This window comes from Ips typographus, linkage group LG1 (assembly GCF_016097725.1).
Source record: "Ips typographus isolate SLU linkage group LG1, UJ_Ityp_2.0, whole genome shotgun sequence".
Classification (NCBI taxonomy): Eukaryota; Metazoa; Arthropoda; class Insecta; order Coleoptera; family Curculionidae; genus Ips; species Ips typographus.
In genome coordinates this window covers 6267744-6284859 of record NC_138422.1, presented here as the reverse complement: position 1 = coordinate 6284859, position 17116 = coordinate 6267744, and the positions used below count along the sequence as shown (strand labels likewise).

The window sequence follows — 17116 nt, the reverse complement described above, 5'->3', positions numbered from 1 at the left end:
AGTTTTTTCTCCATAATGAGCTTTGCTTTTCCCACCTTTAAACTATTTTTAAAATTCACTAATTCTTCATAACATGGGTCTCACTGTCTCTCCTCATTTATGAGTTGAGCTCCTGAAGATGGCCATTTATATGTCCGAAAGTAGTAGAGCAGACCTGACCCTTTGAAGGTTGAAATAAAGTATTGTGGAGACGACTGCGTGTCATTCCCTTCCTTTCGTACTCATACAATTCCACTGAAAGAATATGGACTACTACTTTTTTTAATGTTAAATTGTTTCTATTACTTTTTGCCACCTCAAAATTTATATATAAATATCAGTTTATAACGTTCTAAGTCTTCCGATTCCCAATCTCCATCTCTATCATTCCATGCATCTTCCTCTTGTCCTAGTTTTTGGATCTCTTCCTCTACTCCACCTCTCTAGCTTCTTTTGGGTTTTCCACGTTTCCTCCTTCCGCCTGGTTTCCACTGCATCACTAGTTTAGGTATTCTTATTTCTGGCATTCGTTGCACATGCCCAAACCATACTAGTTGTTTATCTTGAATGTCGTCCGTTATTGTATGCTTGACGTTCCTTAGTTATCTGATTCTCTCATTTGGTATTTTCACCATCCTTAACCTGCCGCTCTTCTTCAATAGTCCATTTCTGTTGCTTTCAGCATTTTCGTTGTTATCTCCTTTCTTCTATCTCTGAGGAGTAGGTAGTTATTGCTTTTACGATTGTATTGTAAATTCTTGTTTTGTTTTCTTTACTCCGTTGTTTGTTTCATTCCTATATATTTATACTCTCTACATTGCTTTCTTGCCTGTCCACTGTTTAGTATGAGCTCCCACTGTTCTCCTGCTATACACATACATATATTCTGTTTTGGACAAGTTGCCTTCCAATCCTCATTTGGTGTACTCTTATTTTAAAATCTTCATAGTCTTGGGCGATTACCACTTGGTCGTCAGCAAAGCTAAGCCTGTTCAATATTCTCAAGGGTCAAGCCCATTCCTTTGCTTTTTCTTCCAACTTTTGAGTGTCTGCTCTAAGTGTATTTTGAACAGAGTTGGTGACAGACAACAAGATTTTTCTCCATTACTTGGATCACCGTAAATAAATTCAATGACACTCGACTGACACAAAATCAAAAAAGATATTTATCAAACGTCATTAGGTGTGTTCGCAGAGGGAATCTCTAACTAAAAATCAGAGAAATAGATACATCCATTGGCGACAAGTCAGAAAACGTCATAGTCACGGGAGCATTCAACCAATGAAACTTGACATTTACTGTTTCTGAATTGAAACCAGTATTGCCTCTGCGAACAGACCTAATATTTCGAAAACCGTTACAGATAGACATAGTATGATACATGGAAACAATTTTAAATTGAAAGAGTATTCAAAAATGTAAAATAACACCAAATTTTCAAAACTTTCCTATAGATAGTTTATATTATATCGATCGATGTTTTTCGTCGTGAGACACCCTGTATATATAGTTGATCACAAACCATAATAATTTTTGGTAACATATGGTATTCATACATTTCCTCATACATAATGTTACATACACAATAGGTATTACACACTTATACTGCATGTAGGAAATGCAAAAATATGATAAAAATATTCAATATAAGGTTTTAGAGCTTCAGTTTTCAAGACGTAGGAGATTCAAGTTTCAAAATTTAGAATGCAAACATGGTGTGCATGTTTCTATCCTACTTTTTTGAAATTTATGTTATAATGGTATTTTCAAATTTATCAAAAAATTAAAGTTTTAAGTTTTTTTTTGACAATTTTGAAAATACCATCATTACAATGTTATAGATCTCTAAAATGTGAGATAGAAATATGCAACCGTTTTTCTACCTTCTACCGTTTGCCTGTGTGATATGGCTTTACATACTAAAAATCCTACTTACAACACACCGCAATATCTCATCTCCTATCTGATCTATTAACAACACCTTAGTCAATATCTCAAAAAACGACAACATTTAGAGAGAAATTGATCAGAATAAAAACTGTCTTGATTAAATAGCAGATTCAGAAAATATCATCAGTTGCTAGAAAACAAAAATCTTTTTTTGCCACTGATTTTATTGAGATGCAGCCAATAGATCTTAAATCCTGTCAGTTGATCACTCCGTTTAATTTTTAGTATCTAAGTTCAGTCACAGTCTTTGAAAAGTAAACATTGTGTTAAATACTTAATACGCTGTAGGTAATTATTAAGATATGTGATATAAGAATGTGTGTTTTTCTACGACCGTGAATTTAACAATCATTACAAACCACTTAATTAACACTCAGCAGACCACAACAAAAGGAAATGAAGTTTTTGGAATTTTTTGCTACTATTTTAACGCATGCTTTGGGATAGAAGCTATCGTGTTAATACAACAATCAATAATAACAAGGTAATAAAAAAACTCCTCCCTGATTATACCGGAATATCGAAGATTCCGCAACACCGACCATTTCCTCCTTTCATTTTTTTTGCCTTCCATGCATCTGAAGAATTCTAAGTATTTTTATATGCGGTAGCATCCGGTCGATCTGACCAATGACTAATTTAGGCTTCAGGTAAATCATGCGTTCTTGATGCGTTTTCTCAATGATTTACGGTACTAGTTGGCGTCATCATATACCTTTACCGTATCACCGTGATTCAGACATTGAACCGATGCTTTCTCTCAATGATCAATAAATATTTGTATTATGTTGACATAGCGCAACAGATTTACGTAAGTTTTTAACGAGTATCTTCCGTATGGTGAAGATGTTTATAGAAGTAAAAGTCTATAAAGGGAGGTGAAAGTGAAACTAATCAAACTGAATCGTCTTTTAATTTAGTCAACAAAAAAAAAAGCTAAAGGCGTGCACCGCATGTTAAAAAATCCTATTAGAGTAATGTAGAGCTCGAATCAGCTAAGAAAAGGCCACAGGCGTCATCAAACGATGATGTCACGATCTCTGTACGTCTCGCTTTAAATATTGCTGCTCTCGTTACTTTCCAAGTTGTTGCAGCCAGTCAGTGGCGTGCTATTATTTTATCAGTAAAATGAAACATTTTCGTCGTTTTTAATAAAGAAAATAAAAGACAACAAGTTTTTCAAAGGAATGGAAACTCCTTCTGCTTCTTTCTTCATAAATTGTAAGACGTTACTGACGATTTCACGGCCTTGGCTGTATATGATAACACCTTTCTTTCCAACCTTTTTGAAAGACATTTTGACAAAATAACGTTTTTTATTCATAACACTATGTGAACTTCAACTGCGACCATCAACAATACAACCAAAACACCAGACTAAAACGGAACCTAACCTAACCCCCTAAGTCTCCCTGTCCGCCACTACATTTTTTTAAACTTGGCAACACCGTTTAGAGTGCCGGCTAGTAAAAGCATATAAAAAGGTCCAAATGTACCTGGCCGCTGCCGCATCTGTTTTAATTATGTCCAAGTAAAAACCGTACTACGTTGCCAAGTGGCCTTTTGACCGCTTAACAATATATTTTCGGGAATATTTTAATAGGACGCCTCTGATTATATCTAATGCGACGGCAACTGTAGAAGGAGAAAGAAATAGTTTTAAAAACTGCGTCATTGATGATGCGGTGGCCTTTTCTCATCTGATTCGAGCTTTACTGGTTCTGATGAAAGCGTAGCGGGTGGCACACCATAAGTTGGTTCAAGTTTTCTACAGTAAAACTCAATTATTTATGAGAATCTTTTCTCATTACAAAAAGGTTATTCTTTGTTTGAATCGGAGTTAAGGAAAAAAATTGACGTTAAAGTTATTTCAGACAACAAAGCGCGGTGCAAACGGCTCATACAGCAAGAGGCTAACAATTTTTCCGGGAAATTAATCGATTTTGTGTTCATCTCTTTTGTTTTTGTTCTTCTAAAGAGAGACGCTACGATGGGTCAAGAATTTCAGTGGGTAATCGAATTAACCAAGCTTATATAGGCGAGCGGATTATACTTACAAAATCAAACCCACTAAAGAGGCAAAAACACAAACATTAAAATTGTCGAAATGATTAATTATAACCAATCTGAATTACGACGAATTAGAAAACATTATTTGAGAAAGTATGTAAACCAAAGACAACTCTTTAAAATTTGATTTTCTTGTTTCGTACATGTAGCAAATGCTTCCTAAACTAACGTTTTTTTGTGTCAGAGATTTATACTTTTTCGGTATTTGAGAAATAATACAAAATACATTTATAAATTTGTTCCTAAAACATATCTAGCAAAGTTCTGTTGGAATCTAACATCTTCAAAAAATGCGTAAAATTAATACTACCACAAATTCTTGAACAAGACAACTCATCCAAATTGATTGTTGTTAAAGTTGGATATAGCATGAGATAAAATATAAAAAAGTAATAAAAGCAAAGAACTAAGAAAACTGAGAAATTTAAATTTAACAGACAAACTTTGGCTCAGTGGACTAGCTCTTTGATACGTGTGCAAACACTCGACTAGTTCAGGGGTTCAAAACGCCACCGACTTTAAAAGAGCAGAAACTAAAGTCGGAAACTTTCAGAAGAACTGATAGCCTCCTGATCCAAAGTACAATGAAAGTAAATGGTAACCACTAAAAAGATATAGATACTGTGAACACTGAATAATGCAGCTGAATGATAAAGTGAACTGATCATGTGGGGATAACTAGCTATTTTAGGAATCCTGCGACCTGTACACTAAAACAACTAGGTAAAAATTCAAGTACGTATATTTGTCTCTGGATGTTACAGATGTTACAGCCCCTGAAGTGTTGAGCTTTGTTGACTACTCTGGAACTAATGAGTACGTAGTGTCTATACCAAAGGTAGTGCCCCAACCAAATGTAGTATCTAGCTCCAACCAAGGAGCATGTAGCGGCTAGCCCCAATCAAAGACCTTTTCAGATGGTCGAAAAGGGCGGTTTCCCCCAGTCCCCAGCAAAACCGCCAAAAGCGACTATGCTCTATCACTCACACTAAATCCTCAAACCACGAGTCAAATCAGGAGTGATGGAGAGGTTTTTTGGTCGTTAGGTAGAAACAGAAACGACTGTTCACTACAACCCCTAAACAATGTCAAAAGTCTAGAAATAGCTTATATGTTTCAAAGTATATTGGTTAATTCCTTGGACGTTATGCTATGGTTTAGAGAATGGGTGAGCGAGTATGGAAACGTAACTGTGATATACAGAAAATAGACTAATTACAGGTAGTTTTTAAACGTGAAATATAAAATGGACCTATTTCAGGAAATGTTCAAAATTTCGTCCCCATGCAATAGGAACATCTAATTCACTCTTGCTGTACAATATACTATTCAGCTACTCTATAAAGTAGTCCTCCGCTCACTGTGTAGAAAAAGTTCAAATTACAGATTACAGTTTAGCAATTCGAACTTGATGAGCAATATTTTCATTCGGTTAGGTAATAACAGAAAGTGAAACATTTGATGAGAAGAACGATAGACGTCAGGTCGTTAAAGTGTTCATCTAATTGGTTGCTAAAACTGCTAAACATGTAATAAAAAATCCCGGATGTAACATATTCGGAAACATTATTTTATACATACAGTGCGTTTTTTTTAACGCGCAACATAGGATTTTACGTGTTAAATTTTTAAGCCCATGTTAGACCATGTTATTTTGGAACTACAAGTATAAAACTTGACGGGTGGCTGTTTCCGACCCTGAAGCTTAAGTAAGTTTACCAATTCGGCCTAAAAAGTGTTAAAAAGCTTGCAAAAAATCATCTTTTTTCGAAAAGGTTTTATCGTTTCATACTCCCTGTATGCATTGTTGTTCTTTGTTGTTTTTGATACTGGCACGGCAGGTAGCAGGTAAAATTTGGCGTAGAAAGTAAAACAGGGTGATCATTAACTTTATATCAAGAAAGTTAAGAACAAAAGAAGTATTTTTATAAGTGAATTGTCCAAAGTGACCTCCGTTTGAAGCCAAACAGTATTCCAAAAAATCATAAAATGCCCTTTTGACGTTCAAAAGATGTCGGGTCGTGATGCAGTCAAAATATGTCACTTTACCTGCTACCTGCCCTGCCAGTATAAAAACAACAAGGAACAACAATACATACAGGGAGTATGGAACGATAAAATCTTTTCGAAAAAAAAAGATTTTTTTCCAGTTTTTAATCACTTTTTAGACCAAATTGGTAGACTTACTTAAGCTTCAGGGTACTAAAGACACACCCGTCAAGTTATAGACTTGCAGTTCCAAAATAAAATGGTCTAACATGGGCTTAAAAATTTAACACGTAAAATCCTATGTTGCGCGTTAAAAAAAACGCACTGTATAACTTATGTATTTGACGGAAACACCTGCCTAATGATAATTTCCTAGAAATCTGTTGTAATTTATGAAATAGTGTTTATATCCACTGTATAAGGTATTTTTTTATATTTATTTAACAGCTCTTTCTTCAATTAATTTTAGCATTTTTTAATCAAAACCAATATTCAAAATGTTTATATTTACTTCTCAAAAAAGTGAGATAGGAACATATAACCTGTTTTGTCGTAATATCAACCGTTTGTCCGCTACAGCCTTCCAAATGTTGAAAGTTTTTAATATAGTAAATATCTCGAAAACGACAAATTAGAGAGAAACTTTTTAGAACAAAAATTTTCGAAGTCAAGCAAACCGAATCGAAAATGGTGTCAGTTATTAGATTTGATGATAAACTGTTAATTAAGTTAGTTTAGAAAAGGATAGGTTAGGTAAGTCGATGGACCTAACCTAAAGAAAGAACAAGATAGTCATAATTAATCTGTAGGTATTTCTAGAGTATTCAAACTGCATTGTTTTATATTGTTATAGTTTTTTGTTTGAAATATTATTTAAAAGTTAGTAAAACTGGTAAAACTCATATTTTTTGTGTAGTTGGTTGGTAGTAGCCTCTGTAAGGTATTTTTTGTTAAGTGGTATTGGTTGGATTAGGCCAGAAAAAAGCAGACGTTTATTGTCTACCACGAGTCGACGTTTCGACCACGGTTGGTGGTCATCCTCAGGACTGTGTAGTTTAAAACGCCTTAGTAAGGGTCTTCAAAATGTAGGACACATGTAACTCCATCGTTGCACACATTTATAAATTAAATGACTTGTTCTAGATTCAATTTTGTACTATTTATTTTGTTTTACAGTAATCAGCGTGCTTGTAATGTGTAGTGGGATTCACTTCTTGTACGCTTTGAACACAGTTTAATTCGGTTATTTCGATGTTTCTTCGAGTCTAACCTTAGACTCGAAGAAGTTTTTGTTTTCCAGATATTGACTATTAAACATTGGAATTTTCACTATTTGGAAGGCCATAGCAGGAGAACGGTTGAAGATAGAACAAAACGGATTACATGTTCCTATTTTACTTTTTTGAGATCTACCTTACATATTTTCAAAATTTTCAAAAATTTGTATAATAAAAATTCCAATTTTTAATAGTCATCAGTATCTCGAAAACGACAACATTTAGAGGGAAACTGATTAGAACAAAAACTGTCTAGATTAAGGTTCAGAACCAAGAAATAGCATCAGTTACTAGTGTTGTCAAACAAAAATCCGTTGTTACTACTGATCTCATGTAGATGCGGCAATCACGAAAATATTTTACCTATTTTTCATTATATGACCATAGTACTTATTCAAACATTTTTGGTTTCCTAGTTATAGTGCCTCGAATTCTTAGTTGTCCACCCTGTACATACACACTAATTTAAAAATTTAGCCACTGCAGTTTTTTACATAAACCACTAACCCTGTATAGGTACTCTTATCGATAATCTCGCTCGATAAGCAGTGAAAACCACTCGACTAAAACCCGAAAGGTGATATCATCTGAATTCCGGTCTGAACTCTGAACAGCTCGTCCAAGTTCGAGTCTACCGATATTTCGCATTCGCATTTCATCCGTGTATGGTAAGAGTAGTCGACCGCCGACACTCTCGATTTCAAACGTAAACTTACCGGATCACAATGTCGACCCTGACGCGCACCAACAGCCACAACAAAAAACCGAAATACAAAGATTACGTCTCGTTTTTAGACAGTTATCGGGGTGGCAAAAAGGACGATCAAAGTAGTGTTGTGACCTCGGACAGTGGTGTCAATTTCAGCCTCGACAGTTCAGCGAACAACTCTTCGAGTAGTGTTTTTTCGGACGTTAGTGACGGTTGCGAAGTCCAGAAAAAGCCAACGAAAGTGAAATCAGAAGTGTTCATCCAGATTAGCGACCCTACTAAGCCGCAGCCAGTTTTCCCGACTCAGGTATTCAAAGTAGAAGTGGTGAATGGAAAACATGAAGACAGCAAAACTTCAGTAGGACGCACTGCCATGATTTTTGAAAATGACACCAATAATGAACCGGCAAAAGTAGGATTAAAGCCGAAACAAAACAGTTTCAGGCAAAACTCTGTAGAAGAGATGGCTAGGAAGTTTGAAACGAATCGCAAACAAACCAACACAACTCCACGAAAATCTGTGGTCAATCGTTCCCCAAGTATAGGAAAAGTGGCTAAAGTTTTTGAAAATCAGCCTCAACCAACTTACAAACCTAAAAACTTCAACACTGTTCCAAAACCGTTTCAACCTGTTAACTTGCCGCCATCAACTGAAGTGAAACCGCTACTAAAACCTGTTATTCTGTCTCCAAAACCTGTAATTCCAACTCCAACTTTCCCTAAATTTACTTCAGAAACATCCTACGCAGACAGCATAGATTCGGCTCTGTCATCTCTGTCAATTTCACCATCACCTCCACAATGCCCCAGCCCACCCCCAATGTCACCTCCTCCACCGCCAATGCCTCCAGCAAATTTTTTCCTAAAACTTCCACCACCTGGCCAGAAACCTCAAATCGTAATGTCACCACCACCCCCACCAATGCCTCCAGCAAATTTCACCTTCCAAACAGAACAAACTTATCTTCCACCACCTCCACCTCTACCAACATCTACAGTCAAAATTCCTCTATCTCCTCCTCCACCTCCTCCACCACTACCACCTCAGTCAGCTACTCTTCAAAAGCAAAAAGTGGTGACCCAGAATGGTGTTTCTAAAAAAGCAGCAAACAACGGTACTATCGACAAGAATGACCCTAGAGTTAAAAAGGCTGTTTATGGAGCTTTAAGAAACATGTACGGTGCCTACCATGACCAGGCTAACGACTATTTGGCCACTCTGCCCAAGAATAGAGTGAGGAAGAACAATGGACTTGACAGTATCATTGACAGTATTGCGTAAGTATTTGTTTGTGTGTCAATATTGTTTGGAGTTTGTTTGAACAGTTGATTTGTTGGGTTTTTTATGAATCATTGCGGATTTATTTAGTCATTTTGATTTATATTTTATCTGGTTTGAACTGGTCATATTTAAGCTAAAAAATTGCTTGGAAGCAATACTTATTATTCCTTACATAAACAATCTGTGGTCCCAAGGAGAGTGAATATCAATATGAGTCAGTAACATAAAGGATAAAATAAATCGTCAGTCATTTTTAATAGGTACATGTTAATGGGACTAGTTTAATCTTTTGGACATCATCAGACCCATAATTCGCGCAGGTACACACAAGATGAAGAATGTCAAGATGAGAATCAATATAAATATTAGTTTATGAAGTTAATTTAATTCTTGATGCAACTTTTAAGAAAAGAAGACCAATTTTATACAAATAAACATATAAACTCCTAGCTGATATGTGAGTTGACATTGAGAGATTGACCAATTTGAAGAAGCTGCAGTAAATACTTTTTAATGCTGATTAAACAAACTTACGTCCAGACATTTTCCTATCATGTATCTAATATCAACTACATATCCGGGATACGTGTATTGAGTGAAATATGGACAAGCTCACTTTTACGGAACTAGCAGACACAATTGACTTATGATACTAATTTTAAACTTCATGTTGCATGTTGCTAATTCAGATTGAACATATATTACTTAATTTAGGAATTACAGAGGAAAAGAGATATTAGTATGGTTGAGATATTTCCACTGTTTTTTGCTATGGTTGTCGTTTATCCGTCTATCCCAATCTTGATCTAGCCTGAAACTTTACGAGGTGAGATATATGACTTAGTTTTGGTTTCTTTGTGTTGCAATCTCAGATTTTACTCATAAAGTAATAAAATTGTAATCTTGTAATGCTTTTTTGTAATGTAACCACGGTAGAAAGTTTAATTTCTGTCTCGAGATAAAGTTCACCTCGACTTCGTCTCGGCAAACTACCTAATTTCTCGACAGAAATCAAACACTTTCCACCTGAGTATGTAATATACTATTATCCATCTTTGCAAACCACCACTTTTTCTATACACTTTTTGTTCAATTTAAAGTAAATTGGTACTTTTAAATTCAACTAGTTATCTCTGAGAAACAATGCGTTTCCTCCTCAAAGAACTATGTTCATAAATATGAACTTTTTGTAATAATTTTAAAACTTTTATGTTCTCAATCACCTAGACCTGCATTTTTCAATTGTTATCTATAACAACATACTAGGAAACTAATCCATTGTAAAAAGATTACATATCAATTTAAGTATTTAGGTACTTTAGTAATTGGTTTTCGTACCTACGTTGATATTCATCACCATATTTTTCTATTATATTTATATAATTGTTATTGAATAAAATATCGCATTGTTTATCGACTGCCGTTATGAGTCACCCAGGCAATTTATTCAAACATAAACCACTTACTTGATTATTTATTGTTGAAAGCAATAAAAGTTCCTCTGATATCATATTTCATTTATCATTTACCATTTTTATAAGGCCTGCAATTAACACCGCAAATTTCTACATACCGGGTGATCAAATAAGAGAGTACGTTGGCTGTATTTCAGAAACTAGACATTCTACTGCATTGGGAAAAACTGGTATGATAAAATTGCTAGAAATTGGTTTCGAGTTTCATATTTTATCGCTAGGGGGCGTAAGAAACAGTTTTTCTGAAAAATATGAATAAGAACTTACAGAGATACTTATTTCCTCACAACTTTCTAAAGTAATTTCTTTTATCTCTTGAAATAATAACTAAGTGGGGATTTCAATTTTCATTAAAAAAATTACGAATAAGTCGAGCATATATGATCTGTAAACTCATAAGCTCATGGGAAAAAGATACGCTTTCTTGTTTATTGATGTACAGCAAGTTTAATTTCAAATCTTTGATTACAGATAGAATGCGTTTTCTCGATATTTTTAAATACAAAGAGATATTATTGTATATTTTATTGAAAGGACAGTACACATTGAGAATAATGGAAAAGCAAAAACAATAAATTCCTGAAGATTATTAGATGTGAATTGTCCATGAAATTGAAAGATGAGCGTGACTTATGACGATAACATAATAGTTTATTACGTAACTAGTGCTGGAAGAAGCATTGTACACCATATGAAAAAAGTTAGACGCAAAGCGGGGAGTGTGTAATTTTATGTGCGTAAAATGCCTTACAGCACGTGTGACAAACTAAACATTACCTACGACCAAGTGTAAAGTACTGTTTTTGCGACTCACATAATTCAGAGTGTTTTTTTTTTTATTGTTGCTAGTATAATAAATCATTATTAGTATTAGAAGTAGTACTTTCAGTAATATTACTAGATGTGTTTGCTATTGCATATGTTTGCTATATGATGTTCTAGACGAATTTGGCTTTTACTTAAAACCGCTTGAATAATGCATTAGGCAATGACCTTTATCTAATATACTCTGATATGTGATAAAGCAAGAAAGAAAAACGTAATTAATTTCCTTCAGGATTAGGTCAATTGATTTATGACCGACTGTAAAACTGTGCGTTTTTTTACCAATGTACGTAAAGAGAGTTATTACACAACTGAAAACTATGCGTAATTGCCCATTTACACTGACGGTCGTAAGTTCATTCAAACCGCTGCTTTTTTGTCGCAAAACTTATATTTTTATCAAAATGTTACTCTCAAAATTTTACGCTCTTTCGGATAGAACATTCAACATTGTGCCTTTTTGTCTGAAAAATTTGAGTAAATCATAAATTACGTCTTTATGCGCCCTATAGCGGTAACCAGAGAGTTGGAAGGGAAAATCGTGTGTAAGTATGGGAATCTCGAAAACGGTAAAACATACAAATTACAGAGTTGATTAAATTATGAAAAATGGCGCAACTTAGTGTTTAATAATGTGTCGTCTTGAAATTTAGAATATTTTGATTACTTCCGGAGATTTTCGAAGAAAATACAAATTTTTGAAATTTGTTCGTATTTTTTGTTAATTTATTTGATTAGATAACTGAAAATAATTGACACTACCATTGTCACTTTTTCTTTTCTACAACTTGGCACCTTCTGAAGACACTTTTTTATGTTATTCAAGAAAATAATGTTAGTATTTAGCTACGACGTTTCGTTTTTTAGGTACTATCATCAACTTTTTTCACATACGGACCTGGACTTTTATTTCGTTTTTTAGTAGCGCTAAAGCTCTATCAACTATAGTTTCTGAGATAGGAATGCTAATGCATCCAATTTGTAACACCCTGTATAAATATATATCAATAAACGAAAATGTTTACTTCAATAAATAATTTTCTTTAGAAAGTTGTGAGGAATTGTCCCAAGAATATTAACCACAGTTGTAAGTATAGACAGTAAAGCATATTTTTCAGAAAAAGTTTTAACATTTTTATTTTTTAAAGTGAAGCAGTAGTCCATGTGTCCCCTACCAGCAAAGTATTTCCAGCAATTTCTCATAACTGCTTTCATCATTTCAGGTTTTTTTACCAGATTGTACGATGTCTAGTTTAAGAAATACAACATACAGTCCTCTCTTATTTGATCACCTGGTACACTTACTATCAAATGTTAATTAATTAATTTCAACCGCTAAACTTGAAAAAGTTTATCAGAAGGTTCATAAACTCCAACATAAAATATATTCTATTGAACCTTGCACGTACCAAAACAACCTTGCCTTGACATGACCAATGACGGTCACGCATTCTTATTTGGTAAAGCATTTTTAGCTTAATTTCACGGAAGCGATTGCTTCTCGAAACCAGACTGATAGCGTTTTAAGCGATTTTAAATTAATCCTAAAGGTAAAAGCCTATGCAGTCCATTAACCTACTGAACCAGTTCTTTTGACTGATTCTCTCCCCTACACAAAGGGCACTTCCGTTATCCGAAATTGGGCCATACCGATAATTACGAATCCACTTCGATTAAAGCTGAGCCTGAATAATGGACTCTTCGTTTGCCTTGAAGGAAACTTTTTTTTGCTTTTAAGGTGTTCAGTTTTAAATCAGGGTTTGCAGCTTTGCAGTTTACATGTCATTGAGTAATCTGCTTCGCATTACTCTTGGACTTCTATACAGATTTCTATATTGTTGCTTAAGCACATTAGAAAGTTACAAACTGGATTATAATGGTCATTGTGGCTGTAATAATAAATTATAGATTCGTCTTTTGAATTCTCGTGGAAAAGGTCAGTTGCGGTTGATAACTGAAAGAGATAAGTTTCTAGGCGTGAGTGGATTTTGTTTTGGCCAAATAGCACCGAAGATCATAAGTCATGCTTTATGTTTTCTATTACGATTTATGTTTACGTCATCCTTAACCATCAAATCGATTTGAACAACTCAAATAAGGAAGTGTAAATAAATAATTTTCTATTTAATCAACAGTAGTTATTAAGTCGTTTACATAATCGGGATTGACACTTTGTAGATTAATAAGAATGATACCCTGCGGTGAGAAAGTTCGCTTATAACGAGTATGTCTTTGTCAATTACCATTCCTTTATTAGATTTATTGCGTACACTTATAGTACAGGCACAAAAAATGCAAAGGTTTCACCTACAACATATAATAGTTTTTTGTTTGTGTTTATTGCACAACATGAAGAACGTACGTCCAATTTTTCGATAGATATATTAAAATATAAGATTATTTTTTACTCAAAACGTTGCTTTCTTACTTAAAGTTTTTATTTGCAACTGCCATATAAGTACTTAAGAAGACATGTTTCAATATTTCAAACTATTGCATTTGGTTTCCATACAGTATGGTGCAAATATGGTTAGTTTTTTCGGAAAACACTCTGACACGTCAATTGTTATTTTTGACTGTGCTTCTTCTGATAATACATTTATGTTTAGCTCAAAAATAAGTTACAATAAGCAACTTGACCATACCACCATACTTTTTTTAATAAAATTTAACTGGTGCTGAATATCTTTAATTTTCTTTAAGATTTCTTCAGTCACAACTGAACCAACTATTTCCTAATAGAAACGATTTTTGGTTCCAACAGGCCCTTCCATACTACTGCGTTGGTGTAAGAGCCTTCTGAAATAACATTGCCTAAGGTCAAGGGATTGGTAAGAGTGGTTCAATAGAATGACCACCAAGATCCCCGGATTTAAGTCCGTTGGACTTTTTATGGAGTTGCGTAAAAGTTTACATAAATCGACCATTAACAATCTTGAAGAGTCAAAGAACCGCATCAGAACAGAAATTGCTTAAATATCGCCAGAAATTCTGGAAACTGCTAGTTTCTCATTTTTCACTCAATGTAAGCGGTACTTAAGTTAGTGACTCTGACGTAGGTATTCTCAGGAATAAATCCTAACATCTCCCATTAGCGGTCATAATATGACATCATAGCGGAACGACGTGCATTTTAAAGACACTAAAACCATTTAAGGCAAAAAATAACAACCTCGTTAAACCCCATATCTGATCTATATCTTAATGTAACCTGGGATACCACCGTGAGAAATGTTCATATTTTCGGTACGTTTTCGTGCTGCAAACCCAAACAAATCAACGATTAGAATGTATGACTGTGTAGTTGAGTGCTAATATTGATTTGTGATAATGACGCATGATTTTCGATTTTGTTGTAGAATGCAAGGTGGACTGGACAAGCTTACTGGTAGAGTTATTCCAAAATCCGACGTGGAGTAGACTAGAGCCTTTTAGAGGTGATGGGAAACTAGTTGCCCGAAGCCAGACAGATGTTCAGCCTTCATTTAAATAAAATTACGCACGAGCAATGATAAAGTTAATTGATTTTCTAAACACTGCATTATTATTATTTTCTGTGAAAATAAATTATTTAAGATGATGTTTCAAGAATATAATGTCTATGTTCATTAAATCTACCAAAACTATAGCAAACTGCAGTATATCTCAACGTTAATTGCCAAGCCAGCAAATAGAAACCCACATTTTTGCAACAAAGTAGTACACTACGCAAATAATGTGCCATGTTTTATGATATGATAAATTGAATGCGTAATTAAACGTGACTATATGACAGGATGAGTATTTAATTATTCCTTTTTTAGAGCTTGGTAGAATGGTATTTTAATGCAAACCCTCTTGTTATTGGATAACATTGCATGTATTGCGTACGTGTAATTTAATTCCCATATATTACATTGTGCTTTGTAGTTAGTATCTTTGGAGGTTTAGTTTACTCCTTCATTGTAGACATTAAGCTCTTTAAGTTGTAAGTGATTTGTAAACTGTAAGACTGTATATAATATTATATTCTTTGTGCTGTATACTTTTTTGTTACGAGTTTGTTTTAAATAAATCTTATATTATTGTATCTAATTGTGATTTGTTTTCATCGACGTAATCGACATAGACAAGTTTGATACAGTTTAAATAATTGTTTCTACTCATACTAGAGACTTTACTGTAAGATATGAAATTGACTAAACTTAAACAGTTCTTATACATATAAAATTTAGAACACTTGTAGAAGCATCTGGCATTTCTTTTAGAAGATTGTCAGTAGCACTTAGAGGTCTCTGGCAGATACAAAATGGTCTTAGAGACTTCTGACAATTTAAAACAAGTCTGGGAATGTCTAAGTCATTTGTAGAGGTCTCTGACACTTTTTAGAAGTCTAGAGAACTTTCAAAATGGTCCTAGTGACCTCTGGTAATATAAAACAGTTTCGTGAAAGTTTAAGCCAGTTGTAGAGGGCTCTGAAAGATTTTTCACAAAATTTTTAGTAGCATTTAGAAGCCTTCGGCCCATTCAAAACGGTCCTAGAAGCCTCTGGCACTTTCTTAATGGACCTAAACGCTTTTGACAATTTAAAACATTTCTTGGAAAGTTTAATATACTTGTAGAAGCCTCTGGCAATTTCTAGAAGGTTTGTGGTATTATTTATAAAGACCTCTGGCAATTTAAAACAGTTTCGGGAAAGTTTAAGACAGTTGTGGAGGGCTCTGAAAGTTTTCAGAACATTCTCAGTAGCATTTAGTCGGTCGAAGAGGCGGTCCTAGAGGTCCTACAGGCCTCTGACAATTTAAAACATCTCTGGGAAGATTTAAGAAATTTGTAGAAGCTTCGGAAATTTTCAGAAGGTTGTCAGTGGCATTTAGATCTCAGGTGTCTGGTCTCGGTCATTTTCAACATATCCTTACAGGTTTCTGGTAATTTAAATCATTTCTTGAAAAGGTTAAGTTTAAACTCTGCAGAAGTCATAGTATATGACAAACCAATCAAAGTTTATAAACCGTTGGAAAGCCCATTTTCCTAGTTCGTTTTTTAAAACTTTTATCTTTATTTACACCGTTTTGGCTTTAGACTTTGTAAGTTAGATTTAGAAATGATAAAGCATCTAAAACTGTCATAATTACTTATTTAGAGAGATTTACTATGTTTATTTTGCTCATCTGATTCAGGTTAAAGTATAATTGGATTAAGGTACTCTTACTAAGACAGGCAGTTCAGGTATTTCAAAACAATTTAAACGATGAGGATCAGCAAATAAGTTACTTACATCCAACCTAACCTAATCACTAATTCCCAGTGCGCAGATTTAAAAAAAGACAATTTACTTGAAAGATTCTTCTTTCGAGATCATAAAATGGAAAAAAGATTCCAAAAAGGTTTACAATAGTAGATTATTGTCAGGTCGTCCTATATAATCATTATTGTGATTATTAGAGACAGTGTTTTAATTATGTCTCAATCTAGAAAAATAATGTAAACAAGTAACCTAACCTAACAATACCCACTAATTTTCTGAATTACCACGACTGGAGAATCTGGAAAAAAAAGTAAAAATAAGAAAATATGCGT

The 17116-nt window shown here is 34.2% G+C and overlaps 2 protein-coding genes across 2 annotated transcripts in view; both read left to right on the top strand.

The window, feature by feature from the left end:
• The window catches only part of LOC145726273 (uncharacterized), a 67697-nt gene that overhangs the window by 11511 nt on the left and 39070 nt on the right, over positions 1–17116 (top strand). The window lies entirely within an intron of this gene.
• Positions 7893–15631, top strand: LOC145726393 (uncharacterized). The gene is made up of 2 exons (XM_081975442.1): positions 7893–9253; positions 14917–15631. Exons 1-2 carry the CDS (start codon positions 7992–7994, stop codon positions 14975–14977), a joined length of 1323 nt encoding a protein of 440 aa, XP_081831568.1. The 5' UTR covers positions 7893–7991; the 3' UTR covers positions 14978–15631.

Coding starts and splice junctions, on each gene's coding strand:
- LOC145726393 (XM_081975442.1), top strand. CDS start 7,992: ATGTCGACCCTGACGCGCACCAACAGCCACAACAAAAAACCGAAATAC. Junction 9,254..14,916: donor AGTATCATTGACAGTATTGC/GTAAGTATTTGT, acceptor ATTTTGTTGTAG/AATGCAAGGTGGACTGGACA.